This window comes from Melospiza georgiana, chromosome 9, assembly GCF_028018845.1.
Source record: "Melospiza georgiana isolate bMelGeo1 chromosome 9, bMelGeo1.pri, whole genome shotgun sequence".
NCBI classification, from domain to species: Eukaryota; Metazoa; Chordata; class Aves; order Passeriformes; family Passerellidae; genus Melospiza; species Melospiza georgiana.
Genome location: NC_080438.1, coordinates 12,631,672 through 12,659,616, shown reverse-complemented (window position 1 = coordinate 12,659,616; position 27,945 = coordinate 12,631,672). Strand labels below are relative to the sequence as shown.

General features: G+C 38.6%; 1 protein-coding gene and 1 long non-coding RNA gene across 4 annotated transcripts in view; one reads left to right on the top strand and one right to left on the bottom strand.

Moving 5' to 3' along the window:
* The first annotated feature begins 170 nt into the window (after positions 1-170).
* On the top strand, positions 171-13,039 carry LOC131086713 (uncharacterized). The gene is made up of 4 exons (XR_009114785.1): positions 171-246; positions 3,501-3,595; positions 11,999-12,087; positions 12,860-13,039. It is a non-coding gene; the product is annotated as an uncharacterized LOC131086713 (long non-coding RNA).
* Positions 7,484-27,945, bottom strand: part of COL11A1 (collagen type XI alpha 1 chain) — a 125,050-nt gene continuing 104,588 nt past the window's right edge. For all 3 annotated transcript variants that reach the window (XM_058029854.1, XM_058029856.1, XM_058029855.1), the window contains 18 exons: positions 25,882-25,935; positions 25,312-25,419; positions 25,071-25,124; positions 24,730-24,783; positions 24,164-24,217; positions 19,067-19,120; positions 18,596-18,703; positions 18,461-18,514; positions 17,369-17,422; positions 16,402-16,509; positions 15,738-15,791; positions 15,613-15,648; positions 15,450-15,503; positions 14,378-14,627; positions 12,628-12,740; positions 11,770-11,838; positions 10,886-11,119; positions 7,484-9,234 (listed from right to left, as the gene is read on the bottom strand). In XM_058029854.1, coding sequence (XP_057885837.1) covers positions 9,088-9,234; positions 10,886-11,119; positions 11,770-11,838; positions 12,628-12,740; positions 14,378-14,627; positions 15,450-15,503; positions 15,613-15,648; positions 15,738-15,791; positions 16,402-16,509; positions 17,369-17,422; positions 18,461-18,514; positions 18,596-18,703; positions 19,067-19,120; positions 24,164-24,217; positions 24,730-24,783; positions 25,071-25,124; positions 25,312-25,419; positions 25,882-25,935 — 1,659 coding nt within the window. In that variant the 3' untranslated portion in view covers positions 7,484-9,087. The remainder of the gene's footprint in view (positions 9,235-10,885; positions 11,120-11,769; positions 11,839-12,627; positions 12,741-14,377; positions 14,628-15,449; positions 15,504-15,612; positions 15,649-15,737; positions 15,792-16,401; positions 16,510-17,368; positions 17,423-18,460; positions 18,515-18,595; positions 18,704-19,066; positions 19,121-24,163; positions 24,218-24,729; positions 24,784-25,070; positions 25,125-25,311; positions 25,420-25,881; positions 25,936-27,945) is intronic.

Here is a 27,945-nt window from a genome sequence, read left to right as displayed (position 1 = left end):
TATTTACAGCTCAAGCAATTTTTTTAAAAATTTCATTAGTATTTTCATGAAAGCATTAGAGAAAAATAATTTTTGTGGGTATGGTTTTTTCCAAGTGTTCTAAAAGCATCTGCCAGAGAGAGAATTTGTATTTATTTTCAGATGGGATACAGATCAAGTCTGTCTTAACCTTTCTCTCCCTTCATCCCTAGGTATTTAAAATGTGTCTTTGCATTTCCTGCATAACTGGATCCTAGCTCATTAAAGGTAAGACCTTTTTTTGCAATCCCCTTAGGAGCAGTGCATAGCAAGGGAAACTGCATGGTTTGCACCTTTGTTAATTTAAGAATTTACCATGGCCTGGAGTTCTGCCTGCCCAGGAGTGCTTTAACTTGCAGTCTTCACCTGCCTGCCTGGCAGCTGAGTACTTGAGCAAGACTTATCATTCCATTTGTTTCTAAGGGATACCTTCAGCCTAAGACAATTCACAGCTAAGGAGAACCAGGGGAGGAGAGCCCAACCTAAACCACAACTGATAATTTAATGCTTGTCTGTGTAAGACTTCTGCAGGTCTCTCATATTTTTGTACATGTTGCACAGAAACATCCTAAAGCTGTGACTGTAGTGGAATCCTTGCCATAGTCCTTAAAGGTGACGGACTGTGGAGAAGGGAATTCTTTATTTTCAGCTGTTTATCTTAAAATTCTGCTGAAATATCTTTCATATTTCACCAAGTGCAAAAGCAGTCCTGTGGACACTAACACTCTGTGCTGCATCTCCCTATTGAGCAGTGAAATTTTTGTTCCTTTTTTACAGTATTTATTGTGTGTCACATCAAAAAGGTGAATTTAACCTGACAGAGGAAGATAATAGGGGAAAGATTCTGAAAATGTTATTATGGGTGATAAGCTCCAGCAGCAATTAATTCAGGAAGGAGTTTACTGAAGGAAGCTTCCAGGCTCAACCACTAAACCCTTAATGTGGCTTAGTTCTCAATCAAAGCTTTCAGAGAAAGAGATTGCATGAAAGAGGAGCTACCGTATCTGCCACAAAGCTGCTTAATATGACTCATGTCTCAACAGAAGTGTTTTCAGCAAAAAAACTTTAGATAGTGCTTCAAAACCAATGACACACATCCCTAGCTCATTTATAGAGCTGTTTAAATATTGCCTTTGCATGCCTGCTGTTTGAATTCTCACAGCAACTCAGGTTTTGCAGCCCATTCTACCACAGAAATACCTGGGTAAAGAAAACAAGCCCTTCGTGTTCCTTCACTCTGAAAAGGTCTCTCAGCTCAGGTTGCAGACACCAAGCTCTGGAGAGGATGACCCCAGAGTGGTGCTAACTCAAGGGAAGTGTTTTGCCTGACAGGGAGGAAGGTCAGAGTGCCATGGGCAGGGAGTCAGAGCACATGCACAGGTTCCGAGGAGGAGAGGGCAACCTTTGTATTTGGTGGGGTGGGTTTTTTTACCTTAATTATGCCTTTGAAGAGGTAACAACTGAATGTGAATTTACCTCTTTTCACATGCATAAAACTCTGGGTGCTGGGAATGGTACATTTTGAATATGATGCTTTTAGGAGAAATGAGAATTGGTGGGAGGAAAATTCCTGACAAAAAGATAACACTGGATTTCATCTAGGGGTAAGTGGAGGAGTGTGTCTTTAGACACACACATGGGCTCAAAGTCACCTCTTGGGCTTTGGAATCAGAGCACAGCCCCCATCAGGCTGGGCCCACAGGCCCTGAGTGGTCACCTGGGGGCTGCCCCTGGGAGTGCCAAACCCAGGACTCTTCAGGGAGTTTTAGTCAGAACAAACATCTAAAAATGTCCTTAAGGCCTCCTGTTAAAGAAGGGCTTTTGAGTAATTCCTGGAGTACTAAACTGTAAGTATTACCTTGAGTGCAGTTTTGGGTGCTACAATAGAAGAAAGATTTAAACCTATTGGAGAGATACCAAGACAGTGAAGGGCCTTGAGGGGAAGCCATATCAGGAGCAGCTGAGGTCCCTTGGCTTGGTAAATATGGAAGAGACACAGGCGAGACCTCAGGGCAGTTCACAACTTCCTCACAGGCAGAAACGGAGGGACAGGCACTGATCTCTCTCTGGTGACCACTGATCTCTCTCTCAGGTAACTCATGTGGAGCTGAGAAGAGGCTCAGGTTGGATATTAGGCAAAGGTTTTCCCCCAGAGGGTGTTTGGACACTGGAACAGGCTCCCCAAGGTCACAGCACCAAGCATGGCATAGTTCAAGAAGTGCTTGGACAATGCCCTCAGGCAGATGGTGTGACTCTTGGTCATGGCCTGCTGGACTTCGATGATCCTTGTGATGGACAGAGCTGCACTTCGATGATCCATGTGTGTCCTTCTGAACTCAGGATACCCTATGGTTTTATGATCCCTTGCTGTACTTTGTAACTCTCCTTTGTCACACATACATTGTTCACAGGCCCTGGGCTTCATCCCTTTCTGGTTTTTACTGTATGGTTACAGCCCTGACCCCTGTGTATAGGAGTCACCCTACATTTATTTACAGAGATCTGGAGGCACACATCAAACTCTGCCTTCCTTGATTGTGTTTAAACAGAAAAGGGCAGAATACTATCTGGCTATCAAAAGAAAAAAGTGTTGCAAGACAGCCCTTAAGTATTTTGTGGTTTTGCTTCCTCTGAGTTATGTGTCTGATTAGAGTTAAATGTATCATTTCATACACCATCACAGCTGAGTTACACTTGGGTAATCCAAATTTGCTGTATATGTATATGGTGTATTTATTGTTCTGCATGTTAAGAGGGTGTTAACTAACTGTACTTGCAGATGTTTCAGCCTTTAGTTAGCTTTTAAATTTGTGATTTTGCTTTCATCTTGGTTTTATAGTAGATAATTCTAACCTTCTCATTAAGTTTAATGAGTAACCACATTGGCTCACCGCTGTTTCTACATGGTACACTTGTGCATACAGTCATCAGAAAGATTATGCAAAACATGAGAAATGAATGCACACATGCAAAACTGCATAATGCATTGAAATAATCAAGAATCATTTAATCAGGAACATTTTCAGGTATCCTCAGTTCATGCAGACTGTCCATTTTTAATTTTTTATTGCTTTTATCAGGAATATTTTCATGGGAAGATATGATGCTAGTTCAAATGTGGTTCCTCAAAATACTGTGGTTTTGGTTTGAGGTCAATGTGTTCAGAAAATGAAATAGGTCCATTTTAAAGTGCAGAGTAAGGTTTCAAAGGGTCAGCAGTGTGAGTTGATCTCCTCATTGTTTTTATCTGACTTTCCTTTCAGAGACAGCCCTCAGTGCTGCCTGGTCTCTGTGTTTCTCTGTGGTAGGAAAAGGACACAGACATTGCCTGTTCCTAATCTGGATGGTCCAGACAGGCTTTATATTTTATGAGTCTGGGAGTATGTTAGTGTGGGTGTATTATGATTTCTGAGCCTGCTCACCTCCCCCATCATCCATTCTCTTTTCACCTTAGAAGTTAAATTTCCCATCTCCCTTTTCAGATCTCCTGTGCTTTCCAGTGCCCCAGCAAAATGTGGCTGCTCCAAAGAGCAGAGATGCTGCAGAGGAGGCAGTGTCAGGAGTGTCTGAGAGAGAGGTGAGTGTGGGAAGGGAGGGGAGGGAGAGGCACAGGGATGTTGCTGCAGGCTGTGCTCCAGGTGTTTCCCACACAGCCTTACAATCTTGGCTGCTCTTTAGGTATATTTTTTATAAACCAGTTTTACTGCTGCCTCCTAACTATGGGGCCAGTGCACCCTGCCTTTGCACTGACTGTGAGAAACAAAGCTGAGCCCTGCAGTTCCAGCAGTCACATGGGATGCTCCCAGACTGCCCAGAAGGATTTCTCACCCTCCTGCCCTGTGTTGAGGGAAGCAAGTTCTCCCATCATTCTTTTCCCACACATTTCCCCCTGCTTTCTTATTTCCTCTTTCCTCCCCTACTACATTTTCCTCCTTTCTGTGATACATTGAGAACTATTTTATTGTGCCTTTCACTTCTAAAAGTGTCTTTATTCCACTGCTAGTATAGTACTCAGCTCTTGTCTCCCAGCACATGGGAAAACAATCTTGGTGAGGGTACCAAGATTGGACTTCTTCCTATCAATCAAATACTTTCAATGAGTTTGGACAAAAAACATCTCATTATTTCAAATGGAAACAGCACAATTAAAAAAGGGGGAGAAGGAAGGTGAAATGTTCTTTCTTCTTTTCAGAATTTGGAGTGCTGTGGAAAGTTTTCACAAATTAAAATTCCATTTTTGGCTCTTTCTGACAGTAAACAACTTTGATCTTAATATCTGTGCACTGAAAAACTCTGCAGGCTTAGAGCAAAGTGGATATTTCTAAAATCCTTCTGAGGAATGACAAAGGGATAAGTGATCCCCATACATCCAAATCAGAAAGTTACTGAATAGCAAATGTTAGGAAGATTATCTTTTAATGCATTTTCCAGAACCTGAGCCCTGACATTGTGCTATGTTATTTTGTGAGCTGATTTGGGCACCAGCACCACAAAGCACAGCTACTTTTTCACCTGAGCTGCCATTGAAATGATATTGTAACAAAAAAGAGGCCCAGGCTCGAGAGACTGTAAGGATAGGATATAAAACCTTACCTTTTTTTTTTTCAGTTAATATTTGACAGAAAAAACTTTTATGTCTATAAAAACAACTTCATTCTAAATCTTTCCACCTCTCATTCCAATTAATATACTTTCCTACTGTAATGAGGAGGACCTGCTCTAGAAGTCAAGCAGCTCCATGATATACCCTGGCTGACTTTTGTGGCCTTTCTGAGTAACATTCTCAGTAAACTAATAAAGAAGAAACCAGTATTTCCATTTCAGAAACAACAATTATAGTGTAATGTTTTTATTTTGTTAGTCACATCCTGAGTCTCCTCATTTAGTTAAAATTTTTAATTTAAAAACTCAGCTTTATGGCTCTGCTGTAGCTACGTTCACTTTTTACTTGTGCTGAGGAACTTCAGAGCTTTCAGACTGGGCCTCTGAGACTCACTGGCCTTGCAGTGCTGCAGCCCACAGGGGCTAAGGCCATATGCAAGATCTCTGGCTGTGAAATATTTCTGGTGAGAGGGGAGCTGAGTGTGAAGCTGCTGTGCTCATTCATGATTATTTAGGTGACCTTGTGGGGCAGCCTTGTCCCAGTCCTGTGAACTCAGAAAGGTTCTTTTAATTAACCATTGAAAACACAACAGAAGATCCAGTTTAGAGAACTTCTGCGGCTAGAAGAGAATTAATTTGGTTTCTGTCCAGGATCTTATTGGATGGACTGAATTTTTAATTTTCATCCACATTTTAATCACATTGCAAGCTGGAGTTCTTTCATGCTTCAGCAAGATTTAGCTACGTTGCCTTTTTGATGTTAAAAAATCCAATTTTTTTAGATTATAATAGGGAGCAGAGGAGGCGCTTAGATCCCAGTCCCACTGCTGAGGCTTGTAACAATTCTTGTCTGTTTTAGTGAAATTAGGTGTGTTTTGGTGGAGATCACTTTTCCCCCCCTTGAGATATTGGAAACAAAGTCAAGGTCTGCCAAAGCTCCCTGGACAACCTAGACAAAACATGTCCATTGTGGGCTTTGGCTGCATTCTCTCTCATTAGAACAGAGCCTTCATTCAAAGAGCTGAGAAAGAAACAAGGCCAATTTTGGCTAGAGCAGAGCGTTGGAATATCTGTAAGCTTGCAGCCTTCCTCGCTGTATTAATCTTTAATGTTTTTATTGAAAACAAAATGTATAAATAGCTTTAGAGTAATCTACTCCTTGGCAATAATCTTGGCATTGCTTTTCACTGAACTAACAATGAGCCTCTGATAATTTATGTGCTTTCCAAAGGAACACAAAAAAGACACGTTTCCAGGTAAATATAATAGATGTGACATTTAATATCCTGTCTTTGTAATTTTCTTTTTTTTTTGGTGCATCTACAATAGAAGATGTTCTTTCACAGAAAAATGAGTGTATTTGCAATAGAAAACCAGTGGCTATTAAGGCTTCTCCTTCCAGCCATTAGCATGTGAAGATTAATTTTAAAATTAACAAAGCTGTTTCCAAGGGGAAGAATCTTAAGGACCTCACTTATTTTTTGAAGCTTTGTAGCTTTTTGTGTCACAAGGTGACTGTTGATGTTAGCCATAATGGCTCTCACATGGAATAGGAAAAAATATCTTCATTGCATTTTATGAAGTTTTCCAAGAGATGTGCCGGTCATGGTGAGTTGATACTGCTCTATCCTGGAAGAGAGAGAGGCAAAGAAACTCCACTCATGCTCACAGAGCAGTTTCTGCCACTCCAGTCATAGCTTGTAATTTAAGTCTCTCTTGTATGTCCATGTAATTCTGGACAGAACATGGCCTCAGTCTGGAGTATTTTTTTGCCTTGGTTTGCCATGTGCTGAGTTACTCCCATTTCAATGCAACACAACCACAATCTCTGTTTAATAGCAGATTGCAAAAGAGAATGGACAAAGAGAAGCTAGATAATGGTGAGATGCTTTCATGAAAAGGATAACTAGTAAGTGGTTAAGGCCTAAAGAAATATTAAAGAATGTTAAAAACCAGATGGGTCCTTGCTGAAAAGAGTAGAAAACTCATGTTCATTTCCTCCTTTGTGATGTTGCTGACAGAAACCTTGGCAAGATGCTTGGACTAATTCTGGAGAAGATCTGGTTTCATTTGGCTGCTTGAATACATCATTGCATTCTTAGAAACAACATTCTGCTGCAGACTAACCCTGACTCTGCCAAGCCACAACCGTCTTTATTTGTTACCCTGAAGCACTCAGACAAGGAGGTTTCTTTTAGATAGGCTTGAACAGGTCAGCTCCTAACTTAGCCCAGCCCCCCTGAGCAGGAAAAAGTGGCTGCTTCTCTGCCAAACTTAATGCAGCTGCCTTCACATCTTACTTAAACATAGCCAGAGTTCATGAAGAACAGGTAGCAGGTGAAAAAGAGATAAGGTTCTTTGGAGAAGGGGGCATTTGTCATGTCATTGAACCCATTGCTGGTTCTGGTTCTACAGTCTAAAACAAGGTGCTGGACATTTTGTGTTCCACTACTTTCCAAGTCTTGGTCTCATTCTTGTCTTCCATTCCCTATTAATAAATAGGGGAATTTCCCTACCCAATGGAGTCCTACAAGGATAAGCACAGGACTGAGGAATGGACAGTCACTGTAGGTTGTGAGTGGCTGGGAAGGAGTATCAGGTTCCTGTCTTGTGTTTGATGGTATTGGCTGGACTGCTGGAGCTATAAATCCATACCAACCACATATGAACTTATCCCTGCTGCCAATGGCCAGATCAGCACATTCTCTGTTAACACTTCCCTTCCCAGTGCTGTTGCCCAGTGCTTGCCAGGACATGTAGTAACATTCCTTTTTTCAAGCCTGGATTGGTCTGGAAGCAGAATAAAGTTAAAGTAATGACAGTGGGTGCATTTTGGACATTGAAACAAGAGAATGACCAATCCAGATAAACAAGACTTGATTTTATTAATAAAATTTGTATTTCCCTCTTTGAGGTGACAGTTACAAACTTTGGTTCAAAAATAAAAGAAAATATGAACAGCAAGAAGTTGACTTTTGGAATCTCACTTTTACATGTATAAACGTGCATAAGAAAATACCAGTTGGAAACGAGCCAGCAGAAACTAGTACTATTTAATTTAACAATTTATAAGAAATAGAAACAAACATTTCTTTTCAAGTCTTACATATATTATGAAAAATAATTACAAAAGGATTTATGTTGTAAAGCTAAAATGTAATTTCTACTTCCAACTACCTGAATAAAATGTTCAGAGGGAAGGCCAAACCATCACGTTTTTTGGTGAGCTTTGAACAGTGAATTGTAAGAGTTTGGGTCAGAGACAGCTCTTTAGGAAGCAGTCCCTCCTGTGTTGCTTAGCAACTGTGTAGAATCACATGACCTAGACATATTGCATCCCTGGCCTTCAGGTGGAGTAACAGGAAGAAAAATTCATATTAATTAATTCATATTAATGGGACAGGCAAATTGTATAGACTATTCTGTGAAATCTTTAGTATCCAGTTCAGGAAGCAAACATCCATCATTGCTTACACAAACATCTAAATAAACACTGCAAAATCCATAAATAACTGTTTCAAATCCAGTTTTATATTTATGTAGCCCAAATAAGCACAATGGAAACAAATCCAGATGAGATTAAAACAAAAAAAAAAAGGAAAGCTATATGACTAATTTATTTCACAGATTTTAAACAGTTCTCTAACACACAAGTTTGCTTTTTTTCTTACATGTTTTCCCCACCCAAAAATATAAACTTGTTTATTTTAGGTATATACAGTTATCTTATGAAATTATGGAATTAGAATAGAAAAGAAAAAGTCTGAGGTATAGCACCATGGAACACAGCACCTTTGAAAGTGCTTTCATTTCATCATCTAAATTCATTGTCACAGACTCAGCAGAAAGGAGTTGTTTGAGTGTGCTGCTCAAGCTCTTCCAGTTTTGCCACCTTAATTTTACTGGCGACTTCAAATAACAAAGCTCTTCAACAACAATATATACAAAGGGATTTTATTATTAATCAGAAATGGAATTGGCTTCACTGGCAATTACAGTTTTATTTTTTTCAGAATACATACACAGTATTGACAATGTAGTTTGTAATTGTAAAATAAGAGCCAGATGCAATTCAGAGACACATGCAAGTTTCGGAAGTGGACAGAGAAATCACAGTATAGTACTGTACATAGAATAATTACAGTTTATATTAAACACTCTCTAAACACCTCTTTGTTGTAATGGAAGGAGCACCATTGTCGTTGGTTTTTTACAGCACCAGAGGAATCCAAAGGGGGTGTTCCTGAAGTGAGCCCTATGTTGTCTGTCTGTGCCACAGCATCTTTGCAAAATAAGTTTAAGTCATGTGATTCTGGCCCTACAAGGGCAATGATTACTTTCTAAATAAGACATACATACACAGCAAGACATTTTCTATGCCATCCTTACTCAAAACTTGCATGTGGCATGAAGTGGGTTGGTAGCACCAAAGTGCAACATTTGTGTTGATCTGATTTTGTCTTAAGCTTAACCAAGGAAGCAGACAGGACCGACCTCAAATCCAAACTTCTGGTTCTGATCACCAAAGTCATTGATCATCACATCAACTATGGGCACTTGGTCTATTTTGGGAGTGTTGATTTCCAGCACCGTCTTTGCATAGCCCTTTCTTGACTGTTAAGAAAGAGAAGAAGAAAACCCAAACTGTTATACCTCTGAGCATTTAACATGCTGTCGATCTTCATATTTTATCTCTGAAGCGTAGAATTTTGAAATTATTGCCCTGACATGCACCAGATATTGCAAACCCTAAATCTTATATTTTCTTATGATTTAATTCTAAAAATGTGACATGGACTGATTTGATTTTAGTTGGAGGATGAACCAAAGATTTTTTTACTTATTAAAGTAGGCCTACAAAAGAAAAATAATTTAAGATATTCCATGTTTTTTAGAGAATTCTATAGTTCATGTCTATACTATCTAATAAACAATAATATTGCCACAGCAGTACACATATTTCCTGTGGAAAAAAAATCACAAATTAGTTCTGAAACAGAGAAGATACACTTCTAAGAAGAAATACTGTAACAGGCTCACAACCTATTACAGCAACTAAGAAGAAAGTAATATTCTGACAGGACTGCCAAGTGCTGCACTTGGAAGCCAGCTTTGAAGGCACACCCTTGGTGCCTGAAGAAGGCTCTCTAGCTCCTCATTCATCACTCAGCCAGCCATCACATCACCTGTCAGCACTTCCTTTAGATGGTCTCTTATATCTGCTGAGACCCCTTTCAGCTATACCAGGGTCTTGGAGTTCAGAGGAGCATCCAAGCTGACAGACCTGAGTGTTCTCAATTTAGTGACAGCTGCAACTTTCAGCTCTCTCTGGAGCTCTACATTTATCTTTGTGGATAACAAAAGTGAAATGGAAATACAAGGCACACAGAAAGGCTGACATGAAGCAGTAAATTTAGAGTTTCACTGCTGAGGGGAGGTGCTTTGCACCACCTGAGCTGCATCTCTGCCTCAGGTGTATATCCTGGCACTTTCAGGTCTCTAATTCTGTATCTCTGACTGCTCAGAAACTGCTTTCAGAATGCTCCTATATCAAACACCAAAATAATTAATGAGGCTTCAACCATCCCTTGTTCTTTTGACTGTTCTATTTCTGAGAAGTGGTAACAGTTGCTATGCCCACAGAGACCCTGAAAGAGGAGAGCTCAGGGAGCTGATGTATGCTTGGACACCTCTGGGGATTTTTAGTTTAAAGGGGGATTCTGAAAAGTAAGAGCCACAAACTTCACTTGGCTTTGAATATAGAAAAGAAGAAAAGGAAACACAAAGTCACATATCAAACTATGAAATTAATTCGCTGTTTGGGTACATACGTAGGATTTATGTGATACAGTTTTTGCTGTATTCAATGACTATTCTCTTTGTGTATACCTTGATTTTTAGAATCAGTATATTCTGCTTATAGGCTGCCTCCTTTCATTATCTATTTTGCTTCTGTTCTTTCCTTATTCTGGAAGGAAGTACACAGTAGCAGATAGTCTGCTTTCAACACAGTGGTGCTGACAGCCCGCATCCGTTCCAGGTTTGTTCAATTTCTTGGCTTGTGGTTATATCTTTTTTGGTACATAGGTGAAAATTGAATATGGCACCAGTGTACTATGGTTAAAAATCTACTAAAAAACAGTATATGACAAGTGAAGTGTTTACAAAGCTTGTCGCAGAAGAAAGCTGTGAAAAAATAGATTTGTTTGATTTCCACTTTAAATGACAGCTTGGTTTTGTAAAGACTCTTTGAAGCTCTACTTACTGCACAGCCATCATGGAGAGCTTTGATGTAAGGATTGTTGTCATAGGACATTTCTTCATCATTGGATCCTAAGAACCTTAGTGCTTTGTCATAGCTGTCAGAGGGTGCATCGTGCCAGGCTACAGACTGGTGACAGTTGTAAGTGAAATTTTGTCTGGCAGAGGCACTCAGTAGTTTAAGGAATGTCATTTGGACCATATTAATGGAATTGCCTTCAACATCCAAATAGGAAAGCTGGAAAATATAAAAAGTTAGATTCATATTTATCTGTTTTCTTTGGTACAATGCAAACCAAAATTATTGTTGACAAAAGAGAATCATATAACTGCCCTTAATAAAAATATCAACCAACACATAACATTTTATGAAGTTTTAAAGGTCGATACAGCTATGACTCAGTAAATAGATTTTCATGATGTAGCAGTATATTTAGGATGAAGAATTACATATATAAGTTTTGTTCTACTGGGAAAAGAGAGAATCACTCCTGCCTTATAGTGTAAAGCAGCAGAATCTGTTTGGTAATCTCTTTTTAGTTAATCATAAAGTTAGTCAGCCTGCAGCCTCACCTCTGCATACCCAGAATATTTCCAGTAACCTAGACTGGGGTGGGGGATCTGTGCTCCAGCTGCTTTCCCAAGGTTTGGTGGTAAGGTGTGTCTGACAGGGGCCAGATCCTCACCACCAGCTGTGCACTGTGGGACAGTACAGACCAGGCTTTGGCTGTCCAGGGGCAAGAGACCACAGAGCTGCTGTGATATTTAGGGCAAAAGGGCTGGGGGTCTTTTCATTATGTAAATATTTGTAAAATTCCCTGTGATCTGCTGATGGCTGAAAAGATGGAACTGATTTATGAATACAGTTACATTGCAGTGACAACTTACAAGTTTGCCTCGTTTAAATTCACTAAACCAAGATCCTGGGTTCTCCTTTGGCCACGATGAAATTCTAACCTGTGAGGTCAAACATCAGAGACAGAAGTATTTAAAACATATGTTGACAGACAGGAAGGTTTTACATTACTTGGGACAAATACCACACCAGATAATACAGAATGGTTCTTCTGAAATTTCAGCCACTTTAAAGGTCTGAAATGGAATCTTTTTCTTGTAGAGCATGCCTTCAAATCAGTGACTTCAAATGGAATCCAAGAGAGAGTTAGTTCTGTTTGAGGGAGATGGTTGTAACCTGTTAAGAGCCAGGTAAGCTGCTGGTATAAGTTGTTGCTGTGAAGTATCTAAATGAGTTTTCACCAGTGTTGATGCTAATGGAGTGCTGTCATTTAGGCAAGATTTCAGAAAGCCTTCCTCTATACCATATGCCTCAGCAGATGTAATCTATAACAGTGAATAAGGACACTGTTTATACAGTCTTTACATCTACTTTGCATAGGAATGCATGAATAGATATAAATGAACCCACAAGGGAAACACAGGAAGGTTTAGCTTTTAGGTGACAAATACTAGATCATCTGCTGTAAGTGGCTGCTCAGCTGTGTTGCATTCTGAAATGTACTGACATGTTAGCAAGCAGGTGCACAGATTCCCTATCTGAAGTTGAAAATGGTATTTGTTAACTCTATGTACCATTTTACTGCTCCATTCAGATATATGTAAATGTAAATGTAATCAGAAAGACAGATACATGAAAATGTGGCAGTGTAATTATCCTGTTTAGTTCAACATTGTAACAGCATAATAGTAACTGTCAGCAGCCAACTGAAAACACAGATTGGTACTTACTCCTTCAGATTTCTTATCTGGGTAGATGCAAGTTTCCCCACCTGCTGTGAAATTGCAGTATACTTTGAAGGAGTCTCCAGAACAGCCCTGGTTAGGATCAATCCAATATTCCCCTAAGACAAATGAGAAAATATTCACCTTATACCGTCGAAATGGTATTCAGAAGAGCCAGGTTTTACTGCTAACTAATGGTCCTCCAAAGTAGGAAATTTATTTTATCTGAATGTTTTAGGTCAGGGAGCAAAATCTGGAATGCATCCCTATCTGCAAACAGAGGTGTCTGCATGTGGCTTGCTGGGGCTGTAGCTGGCACAAGCACCTAAAGCTTCCATTGAGATGGATCCACCTCAAGCAAAGACCTTTTCCTCCTGGCTTATGAAGCTGCAACACCAGTGAAAGCTGGGCATGAAAAGAGCTGCAGCCCATCCAAGGTACATTCAAAGTCAGTGCTCTTTAAAATCTGATATTCCAATTAGAATGATGATTTCTGTGATGAGGGTTCTTATCTTCAGGTGTTTCACAAGCAGGGCAGCAAGCAACTTTCTGACAACTACAGTTCTAATCCCGTTTCAAACAAATAGTGGAGATTTCAAAGAGAAGTGACTAATCCTTTCACCGGTTCTGTCTTCTGAATATAGGGCATAGACAAAGTATTTGTGGGGTTTAACAATTCTGTTGATTTAGGCTGTATATTGAAAACAGTCTTTCCTTTCTGTAAGTCTTATCCCTGAGGAATTCTGAATTTTAATGAACATATTTGCTTTTATTTTAACCAAAATAAGATTACTTTTATATGAAGACAGCTCTGAAGAAGAAGCAAATAGTGGTAAATGCAGAATGTAAAAACCATTCCTTATTATGGAGGGTACTGAATTGTAAAATATCTACTTTTCATATAGCACATACACAGCTTAACTACTCCTCAAGGCAGCCATCTGTTCTTATCTATCTAGAGTGAAAGCAATAAAATATTATTAAACTGTCAAAATCTATTTTTCCTCCCATTTAAAAGCAAAAAAATACTGCTTTGAACTGGGAAAAATATGCATTGCAATTGAAAAAATTATGAAAGGAAGAAAATTTAGTGAAGGCTGGCTTTCATTTAAACATTTTCAGAGGGGTAAAATTATTTAAAAGAAAAAAGAGAAAACAACAAAGAATAATGAAATCAAGATAGTTCTTAGGAACACTGGGTATCTTCATATTACTATGCATTTTATTACACTACTACTTGGTAGCATTAAACAGTATCAAAGAAACTTCCATGCCTCTTTGCTGGCTGATCTAGAAAAAAATCAGATGCAGTAGAGAAAATTATTGCTTCCAGGGCTAAAAGACTAGTAAACTTTTTGAGAATCATTATTGAACATAAAAGTCATAAAATACCAATGCTGAAACATCGTTATACTACACCCACTACAAATATTGTTATACTACACTCTTTCATCACACTCCTGTTTTGATCATCCTGGAAATGCAAGGCCCACCTTTCATGACAACAACTGCTTTTTATTTATCACTTTAACAGGTTTTAACTCAAAAAACAGATAAGGTTATGTATTTAAAGAGCTTTGACCAAGAGAACATGTCTTACACTTTTAAACTTTTATGCCTGTAAAAATGGATTCAATGAGACCGTGTTTGTTGAGCAGCTGTATGAGCCGTGTCTCAGCACTGGATTAGTGGTGCCAAAGAGCCCTGGCAGAGCCAGGCTCAGCCCCGTGTGCCCTGCTGTGCACCGTGAACTCACCGTCTGGGAAGTCGGGGTGGCAGAGCTGCAGATCTTTGCAGGTCCGGGCTGGGTTATTCTGAGTGCCCATGGGAAACTTCATGTGCTCAATGTCTTGTTTCAGGGAATTCAGAGAGCCAAAGATCTCCTCCATGCCATCAGTATAATCCAGAATATTATCACCAGCATCAGATAACATATAGTCAGGAGATCTTCTTGTCTTCTTGGCTGACTGGATTGGCAGTGGCTGGATTACCTCACCTGGAGGGCCCTAAGTGGAAAACAACATATCTAGTTATATCTTCTGTTAGTTTTTCAGCAGAGAAGGACCACAGAATGTGGCTTGGAGATGCTTTGAATAGAATTTCTTCAAGGTATTTATTTCTTTATTTCACCTTTTTTTTTTTCTTTTAGATTCATACCTATGTGCTTTGATTTACTTGAAGAAAAAACCAAAAAAGATTGTAAAAGGCCAGACCATTGTTGTGCTCTAAACTCCTCTCACTACATTGATTTTGGGGATGAGTGTGTTGCCCTCACACAAGTGACACACAGAACTCACAGTTGCCTCTGTATCCCTGTAAATTCCCTCAAGCACAGACATATTCTATGAAAATTGAAAACTCTGGATGTTTCCTATGATAAAAGTTGAAAATTCCACTTGGGGTCTAGGAAACAATATTTAATTTCAAGAAATTTAAGAACTTCACTCAGGTTTGGACTCTTCATTTTAGTTTGTTATGATATTAAAAATAAATATGGAAACAGAAGAGTATCAGCAGGGGAAACCCGTAGAATTTTTTTCTGTGCTTCAATATAACGCATTAAATAATTATTGCATGAGGGGCTTCTTTGTTTGGGTTGGTTATAGAGGTTTTTTGGAGTGTTATTTTTGTTTATTTTATTTATTTGTTTTAAATTTCTTCTGGCTTTTTCAGTGCAGATACGTACTTCTGTGCCTGGAGGATCTGTGTTTCCAGAAAAATGAATTTTCAAACCATCATTCATATTTTAGTTCCCAAACGTTGTTTTCTACCCTTGTCAAAGCAGGTTCATCATGTCAGGGTAATGCAAGATAAAAATTGTTACTTACTGGAGGACCAGGTGGACCAGGTAAGCCACTGTCACCCTTCTGACCAGCAGGACCCTACAGAGCAATGAAAGGAGTGCAGTGTTGACCATGTTACACAAGGTTTAAAAATAACACACACGAAAGCTAAGGAAAAGAGGAGAAAGTGTAGAGGAGAGTTACTCACACTGGATCCTTTGGAACCTTTGGGACCCTGGGGACCCTATGGGCAAGAACATATAACTCTGGTTAGAGTGTACTGCACACAGCTTGGGGCTGCATAGAACAGGAGGGCTGGATGAAATTACTTACAGGTAATCCAGGTGGACCAGGGGGTCCAAGGGGACCCGCAGGACCAGAAATTCCCTAAAAAGGAATAAGAGAATAAGCACAGAACTGAAGTATTCTACATACTGGAGTGTGTTAAAAAATTGTATCTATAAAAAAGTAGTTCCATGAAGTGTCCAGCTGTGGTGAGTTTTGAGTTAGGCCATTTGCTAGAGGCCAGAATAGTTGGCAAGTTTAAAATATTAGATCTGACAATGTGAGTTGCTTGTAGTTGTTCTTACACTGACTGCAGTGGATTGTCAGAGCTGTGTTCCTCTTCAGATGGGCTTGGAAACCTCACATTTTACATAGTGCCCTAAAAACGTGGCTTAGTAACTAGAGGAGAGGGAGCTGCTTTGGGTAATGCAATCAGAAAATGTGATGAGATTGCTGCTGCTACTTTTATCTTGTTGCTAACGTGTTCTGTGTGCATGTTGGGGTGTATGTGTTTCCTTAATTTTCCAAAAACACTCTATAACCTCATTTTAAGATGTTTAATATTGCTGTGTTTGTACAAAGAGAAGAAAGTTTTAACCTCTTGCAGGAGACTCTGAGTGTTAAGTGTTTAGAACAGCTTTCAGAAGGAAGCCTGGAATAGACACTCCTTCTTACATGGCACTTGAATGGAACACAAATATGTTGTACTCACTGCATCCCCCTTGGCTCCAGGAGATCCCTGTGGGCCAGGAAGACCCCGATCACCCTTTTCACCCTGTTCTCCTGGAGGTCCAATCAGGCCAATCAAACCAGGATGTCCCTAAACAAGATTTAAGAAAATACAGTTAACATACATTAAAGTAAATGTGCTTTGCAAACACATAAATTAGACCTTTCACATGTTGCCACTGTTGCTTGTCAATAATCAACCTGAAAACAAATTATACTAAAAGCGTATTTATTGTTGTTAGATGGTCTTTCCAACTTTCAGATTATTTGCAAGTTGTGACTGCTTATTCAGTGAAAGATCCAAGTTCAGTCCTTGCTGAAACCATCACAGAAATCCCAGTACTCTGGGTACAAATTTCATACCAGTTTTTACAGGTAGCTGCTATCAGCATCTCACAGAGTTCCACATGTGCTATGGCTGCATAAACAGCTGATGCAAGCAGATAAACAGAACCTGCAGTTCACAAGGCACAGTCATATTCACTCCTCTTTCTCTACAGGTTTTTCTCTGATACAAAAGCAATCCATATATTGTTGGGACTCCATAGGAAAGTGCTAACCCAGATGTCTCAATCCATTATTTCAAAAGAAAGTATTATAGCTGTTAAATATTTATATTTTTCTTTTAAAATAAAAATTGCCAATACTCATAATTTCTACTTGCTTTGTTCTTGTAAATCTGACAGTTCTCTTTATATCATTATCTTTGGGATTTTCATTGCAGGGACCACATGGTCAATAGATTACCACACAGGCAGTAATCTGTTTCTTTCTAGCTGTTTCCAGGATATGGCTTAAAACTTCATGATGACTCTTAGGGCTGTGGAAGCTGTTTGATAGCATGGTACAATGCCTTGCTGATAAAAACTCTGCTGCTTCTCTCTGCTAATTTTGTACAGGTTTAAGACTGGGCTGAAGTTACAAAGACACAACTAATTAGCAAAGCATACCTTCTCTCCTTTGGAACCTGGGTCTCCTTTCAGTCCAGGCAAGCCAGGTGGGCCCTTTATAAAGCAAGGGAAGTAATGTTAAAGTAAGTTTTAACATCCTGCTTGAATCACATTTTCTTGAAATGTTATTGAAGGCAGTTCAAATCAAAGTACACATTCAGTGGCTGATGGTTGTGATTGATGATATGATTTAGAGCCCAGGATGAAATGTATGTTTAAAAAGCCATAATGATGCTACAGTGGTATTCAAATAACTTTATAATTAGAAATCTATAAAAGGTTGTATGAGTAGAAATCTATGGAACAAAGGGTCAACTCAATTCTTGATTTGAGAAATCTTTAGATTTTATAAGAATGGCAATGCAAATTGTGTCATTTGTACATAATGGAGTGAAAAATGCAGGCCATGTGCAGTGCATGTGCCTGTGCAAAAGACATGAATTTTTCAGAGGCTGTTAATCTCACACTGCACATGTGTCCATGAGGTGTAGAGCTGCTACACCAAGTCTGTGTCTCCTCACCACTGCTCTCCTGGTAGCAGTGGGCAACTTCTGCTATGGATAGGAGTGATAAGAGACCTTTTCCACCTGGCACATACTCAAAAATGCTGTAACATTTCATGTACAAAATATTATTCAGTGCTTATGCTTTCCTTCTCCACTTCAGGATATCACCAGATGCAAAAGCATAGGCAAATGCATAATTCATGAATGAAATGTGAAATTTTTAAGCCTTTGGAATGCAGAATTAGACTTTTCACCTGCAGTTTGTTGTGCTCTACTGCAAATAAGGCTTCATATTCTCCTGATAGCAATCTTTTGTGGATGATGGGAGGGGAAGGAGGGAAATATAACCTGAGAAACTTTTACATATCAACTTTACTTTCTTAAAATCCAAAATTAAGTTGCAGCAATGCATTGAAAAGTTCTTGTTGAGCTGACAGGAAGTCTGTGTAATTGGAAGTATATAGTCATTAATATACTCAGCTCCAAATTTTAACAGACTATTTAAGCTCTCAAATGTTAGAAGAGGGATCTTTCAGTGATGCTTTTGGAGGCTTCTGTGAGGGACATGTGGGAAAAGGATGCTCACCAGAGGTCCAGGAGGGCCATCCTGACCTGGTGCTCCAGGCATACCTTGTTCTCCCTAGAAAAAACAAAAAGCTGGCTTTACCAGAGTGTATAGAGGAAATGCAACATTTAAGATTTTAGGTGCTCCATGACTTACCACAGGGCCAGGAATGCCCCGGAGACCCTCTGGGCCAGGTTTCCCTGCAGGTCCCTGTGGCCCAACTGGCCCTGTTTTTCCAGGAGCCCCTTCTGCACCAGGTTCACCCTGGAAAGAACAGACCAGGTCAGAGAGGGGCTGAGTTTGGCACTGAAGGGATGTACAAGAAGCAAAGTGCTTTTATAAGCCAGAGGTCTGCACAGGATGATTTCCTGAGTAAAATGTCTCTGGCTTCACAGAGAGGTGTGGTGCCAGCAGAGCAAGCTCCCCTTGCTTGTTGCAGGTGAGCTGTGCTGGGCCTGCACTGCTGGGTCCTCTCCATTACATATTGCTACTAATTCTGGGTCTGAATTTAAATTTTACACAGTTCCTGTTATATCTTTGAAAAGTTCCACACTCAGTGCATCATAAGCAATTGACTTTTAAATTATAAATAGTTTATATTTCGATGCTTCAAAAAAAAATCTTTACCTTTGCACCTTTTTCACCTTGTCTGCCTTCAGCACCTGTTGCTCCAGGAGGTCCCTGTAAAATATGGACACTGAGCTCATAATCTCAGGTTTTTTCAAATATAACCAGTGAAAAAAATTCTGAAAGTGCAATTTCCACCATATTAATAAGTAGCAAATACTTACAAAATAACATTAAATTTCTTTTTTTGACATTTTATTCACACGCTAAAAATTACCAAACAGCTCTTATTCTGCTATATAATTTTCTGGTTTTTTAGAATATCTAAAAGATGATGCGATTTAATTTGTTTGGGAATATTAAAAAAAACAAAACAAACCAAACCAAAAAAACCCCAAAACCCCCCCAAAAACCCAACAAAACAGTATACAAAAGAAAAAAGGCAATACTAATTTATATGTACAGTAACAATTAATTTTAAACTTGCTTTGCATTGAATTCTATCTATTCACTGTAGTTTATCCACTGATTCCAAAAAGGCCTCTCTTTCTACAGTGCACAGCGTGGCAAATACTTCTTTATTCTCTACGTCAGGGATGGGCTCAGTAAGGGGCCTGATTACACTTGGAGAGCCAAAATTTGACGTATTATCCACTAAATATGAAAGTGAAAAATAAAAAGACATTTTTCTCCTCCAGAACATCAAGGGCTGATTTTTAGGTCAGGTAATTAATATTCATAGCTTCAGTTATGAACAGGAGCAGTGTCTAGAATTTAATGCACTCTTCTGAAAATGGTTCTCTTAAATGCTTAGTTTAGAAAAGATACACTCAAGATAATGGACCAACTGTTCTCCTACAAGGTTAATTTTTAGCCTGGGAAATGTCTTTATTACAAGTAGCTATTTCTTGCCAACCAATAAGCAGCTTAAAGGAACATGAAAGAAAAGTGACTATGCTCAAATGCTGTGATTTTGTGAATCTATGTAAGACTCATCTGTTCATTAATGCAACAAGCAGATTTTTATGTAAAAAAAAATGTTCTGAAGATCAGCAACTAGAAAAATTCAATCACTTCCATTTATTTACTGCTTTTGACTTCTTAACATATAGAAAAACAATTCAGGCTCCTTAAAGGTAAAGCACCAGGACACAAATTAAATTTTACCAGTAAGAACTGTACTTCCAGTTAAGCATCTGCCTGTTTGCTTTGTGGGCTCAGGGCTTTGGATCAGTATTTGACCTAAAGCCATTTTTTACACTAGAGATGAACTTAGCCCAAACCTTTTATTGCCTGATATATTTCACTATCCACTGCTACCTTGGCACATACCTTGAGCAACTCCACTGGTTTTAATTCCTGGAAATTTATATTCATTTTATAGCTATTTACATAGAAGTATATTAAGATCATTCATTTGCTTCTGAAATTAAGCTTTCTCCAGGGTGACACTGAACATCTGCAGCAGTGCATGGACCTTTTGGCCAGCAGAGATAGTTCAGACTACATCAAAGATAATGCCAAATGAATTGAATTAACCACAAGAGGACTTTGACCATTTGTTGTGGGTATCAGCAGCTTTTTTCTTTGGTATTTTTAAGAGCTGTAAGGGGTAAAGGACTTAGCTTTACTTCTTCAAAATACAGAGAAGCTTAGATGCCCTGGGCCAAATGCTGACTGAAACAGGAAGAATATTTTAAATCCCCGCTGTTCCAATAATAATTAATAATGTCTGATGTATGTAACCCTTTGTGTAGGTTATAATTTGTTGGGTGGATTACAGTTTGCAGTGATAATAAGAAAGATCAACAGGTACATAAATAAAATAAGAAGAATTTTAGAAACATGACTTTTTTTCTTGCATTAATTAATTAATATGCCCCTTTTCTTTACTTGTCTGAAGTTCCCGTATGGATTCTAACACACCCTAAGAGACTGAAAAGGGTTGAATGTGGTAGTTTGTACTTGAGAATTATGGTCTCTCAATAATCTGGAAATGAAGCTGCAGCTGGAATGAATTAGCAGGGCTAGGCCCCCTGTGCTGGCTGAAGTACAGTGCAGTGCCTGGCATGAGCAGCAGTGCCCGGGCTGCCCCAGGCACGGAGCTGCTGCCCCGGGGCCGCTGCGGACACAGAGCGCTCCTTGCAATTCCCCCCTCCCACTGCGCTGGGGGAGCGGCTGGGGAATTGGAGCTGACAGAAGGGACCTCGGTCACAGTACTGGACATTAATGCAGGGTTCTACCCCTCATCACCCCAGCTGCCATGCTGAGTCTTATCAACACTGCACTGCCATTTTGGACATACTGCCTGATACGTTTTAACAACCAAGAAGACAAAAGCAATCATGCAGAAACAAACTCATTCTCAACTTTTGTTACATGAACCTATTGAATATTTTTCTCTGTTCTTCCATATTTCATTAAAATAATTTCAGTTGTTGTTTATAGCTGTCATCTGGCTTAAAACATGATTTCCAACACAGAAAAACCATTACCACATTTCATTAGCCCGTGTGATAGGAACTTCGCATATTGTTAGGTATTCTGTGCATTTGAAATCAAGAGAGAAATTAATTTTTAAGTGGTGAGTACACCCTGCTGAGCCAGCATCATGATGTAGCCAAAATGGAAAAAAAAATCTCCTTCATAGAAACACTTTATTTTTTCCTGAGTTATTCAAAATTGTATTTAAAGGCAGCAAACCAAATAAACTTCTGGTTTGCAAAACTGCTGGCTTTGCTTCAGTATTGACATCTTTTAATGGAAAAAGATGGTGTGACCTCCAGCTGAGAACAAAAATACATCTTAGTCTTGAGTTTTAAATTCTAAAACTTGGTTGGTATATGAAGGTTTGTGTGTATGTGATGTGGACATCTGATTGTCACTGCCCAGGAAAGCAGCCCAGCAGCAGATCCCAAAGCTCAAGTGCCTGGCACACTGAAGGGCTGGGAACGCAGGCAAGGAGTGCTCTCTGTGCTGATCTGCACTGACTGCATATTGATCTGAAGGACAAATAGTCTCTGATGGTGTCTTTTCCTCATGCTACTTTTAACATTTGCCAGATGGAAATCAATGAATTCAAACTAGAAGTGTTACCCAGTACTGTATGGCAAACCAAAAAGGAGACTCAAAAGTAAGAGCAAGGGATTAAGTTTCAGAAAAATAATAATAACAACATAACTGCAGTGGGGTTCAGTCTGTATCTCTAGTTCTAGATAAGCAGCCACAATTAATACTATTACTTGCAGCTAAATTACATTGATGTATAAAGCCTTCTGAGCATATATTTTTCTGATCTGGTACATGCAGAGATAATTTAAGAAATCAGAATACGTAAAATAATAATTACTGTTTAATTAAACTTTAAAAAAAATCACTTCTCAAGACTTTGTCAATTACTGTGTCACAAAAGTCACCCTTTTTAGATTATGGTTTTGGCTTATCAGTTTCTTAGATACAAAGGAAAAACTATATATGTCCTTGTCTTTCACTAGAATTTGCTTCCCAGGGAGAGATGGGGAAACTTTTAAACTCTGTAACCAGACAGAGACTGCTCAAAACTCTGACAGCTGGTAATAAACATGATTTTAGAAGACTAGGCAGTAAAATTGAGGTCAGGTCAGTTACAAAATGGAATGGAAGAGGGGAATGAAAATGTATAACAAAATAAATAGGAGCCTACTGTTGAGGATTTCAAGAGCCTTTAATTAAAAGCATGGATTCTGAGCTCTGCCAGCCCATTATTTTGGAGACTGAAAACCAAAAAATGGAGTGGAATTTTGCTTTCTAGTAGTGTAGCCAGAGCTGCACTTCACAGACAGCAATATTACTACTGAAACTGTGTGTCCTTCTCAATCCAAATTAAGACTCTTGTTAGGGCTTTTTCTTGAAATTGATTCTATCATACAAGTGATAAAAACTAATGAAAAGCATTTTTTTCAGGTAAGTATGAAACTTTCTGTCTTTCACTGTTACTCTCTAGTATAATATTAATATAATACAGATTCCCTACAAGTTTGAAATATTCTGGTGCTCAAGTAATGTAGAATCTGATTCTAAAAATGTTTTCTCCATAATTCAGATAGGGACTATATTGAAATATTTAGCCATGCATTTTCCCTAAATTGGAAATGTGTCAAATCACAGGTAACATGGAATCTGTGCTTTGAAATTGATTTTTTGTCTAGGTACAATCAGATAGAATATAGCCTGTCTCTGAGGAGTGAGCTATTGCCTTTTTGTATAATAAAGCAGGAAGTTTTAATTTGATGTCAAGCAGATATAATAATTGCTAATATTCAGTTGAGCCATATTTCAGTTTTAGAATAAGGTTGCTAACGTGACCATAATAATTTAAAGAATTATAAATACTTTGCATGTTGGTGGAGCAAATAGATTACTGTACAAAATAAATAAAACCAATTAGGCATGTCATTCCACTCAAGCCCATTAAACCAAGCAATTTAAAATATTTTGTTAAATAATTATCAGTTCACATTTAATAATGCCACTTCTGTTTTTTAAAGTGGAAAAACTGCATCTAATTGCTCTCTGAAGCAGACCTAAGGGTTGATGCATCTACTATAGTTCTGTGACTGCAACATTATTTACTGGGTTTGATTAGGTATATTTGTAAACCCTGTGAACCTTCAAAAGCTTTAGAAATGGAATAGCTTCATAAGTTAAAGAAATGCCTGCCTGTTAATCTTGTATACAGAGAAGATGATATAGTTTTGCACAGTAGCTGCATTGAAATTATTTTATTTCCAAGACTAAAGACACCAAAACAGACACATTCTTCCTGCTCCCTGATAGCAGACATGTGCCTAAAGATGTGTCTGCTATTACTGTCATACCAACTCACTCCTGTTAGCAGACTGATTCAGTAGACGCTGACTTCTTAAGTGAAAAGAAAAATCACCTTTATAGGTAAGCAATGCATTCTTCCCTATGTATTTTTTTGTTCTTATGTTCTTATAACCCATGTTAAAGAGCTTTCTCTGTTGTTTCTATTTTTTCATTTCTCTTATAACATTACTTAAAAGAAATGACAAATGTCAGATAGGAGTGTCCCAGCATGAAACAAGTAGCTGAAATTCTCAAGGACACAGTGTCTCAGAAGGAGAAGTGTACAAGAGAAGATGAGATATTCCTTACTCTTTTCCCAGGAGGACCAGGTGGGCCAGCTTCACCTGAAGGACCTGGTGGACCCTGCAACAGAAAATTAAAATCACAGCAGGAATAAAGGATGAAGTTCTCATCTGTATTAAATGCCATGGACATCTGCCATGTGTTAGCCCCATCAAGGACAGAATCTACAGAAATAGAGCTTTGATGCTTAATATGGGTATTGCTCAGGTACTGCTTAAGCTCTTGGCTTAATTTCGTTAGTTCAGCTAATGAAGATTATTTGGCTGCAGCATTTCTTTCTTATGCTCAGAACTGGTCTATTTTTAGTGCTCCTCAGCAGCTCCAGCAGAAATCCTTTAACACATGACTACTTCTAAAGGAAATTGAGCTCTTCCTTCATTGTGTTACTATAATATGGGCAGTTCTACCGCTTCAATGAAATAAATGGGTTTTTTTCAGTATAACAGAGAAAGTGTCCACTCTGAAAATATTTTTAAGAGTGTGACTGCATAGAAGCCACTGATTTGGCAAAAGATACTTTCTTATCATCAGAGAGATTATGCAGGTGAAATAAAAGGAGAGAAAAATCTTACAGGTTGACCAGGATCACCATCTTCACCCTTCTCTCCACCAACACCATCCTGACCCTACAGAATTCAAGAAAAATAAACAAAATTAAAAATTCAGCTAATTTAGGCCCTTATCTTTCATATATGAATATAAGAACACTATTTTTCCATAGAGCATTTTCCCAAGGTCATTATTTTTCAAAAATTTTAAAGATTTCTTAACATTTCTAAGCCTTGAGAAATGCATGAAAAGTAAAGGATCTTACAGGCAAGAGTTCATGCCCAGACAAGAAAGAGAGAGGGTCAACTAGAATGAAGTACAAAACTAAGACTAAGACCTAAAACTGTTTTTAAGGTATACTTACAGCTGGACCAGGTTCCCCAGGGGGACCAGGATCTCCAGGAAAACCAACTGGGCCCTAGATAGATCAGGGGAAAAAGCAGAATGTGTTGTCCATTGCCAAGCAGGTAGCACTCATCAGAAATCTTTTATGAAGCATACAATGAACGTAGTGCACTTGCAGGAAATGCTATGGTTCTGTATTCACAGATTGTATTCAGCAATGCTTCACAGTGGTTTGGGTTAGAATTATGAAGCTCACTTACTGGGTTACCCTTAGGCCCATCATCACCTGGAGGTCCTTTAGCACCTGGTGGTCCGGCTGCTCCAGGTGGACCAGCTTCACCTTTTTCTCCCCTTTCACCTTTTGGACCCTGTGGAAAACACATGAAGACAAAAATGCCATCTGGAAATGGAATGGCCAAAAAGATCACAATGGCAAACTGATTTTTCAGACAATAGAAATTTATCAATTTCCTCAATAAATGGTGGCATGTGAGTGGGAAATAAGGATCTCTTAGGTCAAGTGCTGAATTCTGCACCCAGATTTCATCAGTGAACTGTTTCCAGAAAGAGAAACGTGCAAGCCAAAGTTAATACTTAGGAAAGGAAAAATAGGCATTGTTTTGGGAAGTCTCCATCCTCTGTTAGTACAAGATATGGCTATGATTATACGGAAACAAATGTCATTTTAAAGGTAAAAGTTCTCAGCTGAAAATTCAAAGAAAAAGTACACAAGTGCAGAAGTGATCTGAGGAAATGCTTACCAAAGCCCTGCCAGATACCACAGTTCACCATAATAAATGTTAATGATAAGACAACAACCAAATACTCACAGCTGTTCCAGATTCTCCAGGAGGTCCAGGGTTACCAGCTTCTCCAGGCTCACCCTATAGATGCATAAGAATAATTTATGAGTCATTAGGGAGAATGTTTTGATGAATTTACTTTTGTAATTGCATATTCTTCCCATGCTTATTTATGTAAACAGCTTATAAGAACAGGTTTTTATTTGGTGTACCTAGAGGGGTCGATTTATGTATATGGTTTTGCAAAACTGGAGTCTGAAATTTGAGACATAATACATCAAACTAATATGTTCTTGAGCCAGGGAGACTCAGCTTCCCTTTGGGCTTTGGAGATGTTCCCCTTTATTATCCCACATACTGCAAATTTCCTGCTTCTGATTATTGCCATAGCTACTGTTGGAAGAAGAAAGAGCTATAAAAAGGAAAACCTAATGATGAAATAATAGCATCAGTTAGAAAAACTTTCTCCACAGGCTACAGAGGTGTGTGCTGTGTATTTACCAGTGATGGAATTTATTCTGTAAAGCAGATGGCTTTCAGGATCATACCAGTATGAAAAAAAATCCATGCAAGTCAAAGATTGTGCACTATTAAGTGAACATTTAAGATAATTCAGTCTCCTTCTGAGTATTATCTCAAGGGCTGTCTTTTCAAGTCTTCATTTTAAAGTTTAGTTTTAACCAATTATTTTCTAGCTCAATGGTCTGATGAATAAACTTTAATAGAAAACTCTTCTGTTAGTACAATATTTAGTTATTAGCATTACAGAAACATAAATCATGGAAGGATAACAGAATATGCTTTGTGATTGTTATGGAGTGCTTGGATAAGAAATACATAATCTTATCCTAAAGGATTTTTCAATCCAACTGCTAATGGGGGGAATTTTTTCCCCAAAATATATTCTTTTTCTAAGAATTACATCTATGAGCAAGAGTCATTCAGTGCTAAAAATGTATTTTTCCCAATCATTTACTGAATTCACAGAATTAATTTGTGTACCCTTCCTAACCTGTGTGATCTCCAACCCCTCTTCATTTTACAACAATTCAGTTAGTTCATATATGTCTGTCATTTCCACCTGGTCAGTATAAAACTACAAATCATAAAATACATTTTTAAAACAAAACTTATTGTGTAGATACTGAACCTTTTTTTCAGAGAAGCTCATAGCACCAAGATAACTTCACTGGGACCAGAATTTGGCCCAGGACAAATATTTTATTAGATTAAAGGAAAATATTTCAGTACCTCTCAACTGAATTCCAGACTAGGTTAATTAACAGATAACCAATATTTCAGGAGCAATATTAAAATGCCCTTTAAAAAGGGCACTATTAAAGGATGAATGTGCCTTTGGAAACTCTGGTATGTTCTATAAGATGTACTAAAATTTGTAGGAACTTCAAAAATTAATGATCCCTTTTAGTGTTTACTTTAGTCTTTACTTCTGTGATGTTACATTCCTTTTAAAACAAAACAAAACCCATAGTGGATGCTTCAGGTCAATAAGTGTTAAGAATGTTTTCTAGGAAAATTCATAATCTTCATTTCCTTATTCCCTGCACAGCATTTACTGAGTCTGCAGCCTCATTAGCATTGGGGTTTTGTCCATGCCTACTATCAATCAATTGAGATTTTTGTAGCAAAAGAGGATGAAGTCTGGAATCAGCAAAAATATGTTTTTCGTGTTAGTAGCCATTCTATATCCACAGAGTCTTTCCAAAGGTGAGCCCATGGCAGGACAAAATGAAGCAGTGACATGAGAGCACTGACTGTGCCCAGTCTTTGCTGCCAAGCACTTGTGCAGTATAATCCCCTCGGCAGCTTCTCAGAGAGAGAGAGATCTTCTGCCTTTCTGCCTAATGATACTGTAATTCATGATGATCCACATTTGATTGATAGTACAATTCTTACCCTTCCTGTTGACAAGCACATCTTCATTCCATCACACAACACTGGGCTCCCTCTGACCTATCCTTGGGAGCACTGGGGGAGCTCTGGGGGTGCCTGCTCCAGCACTCACAGTGGTGTTGGCTCTGTGCACTGCAGCTCCCCAGCAAGCAGCAGTGTGAAAAACTGAGAAATTGG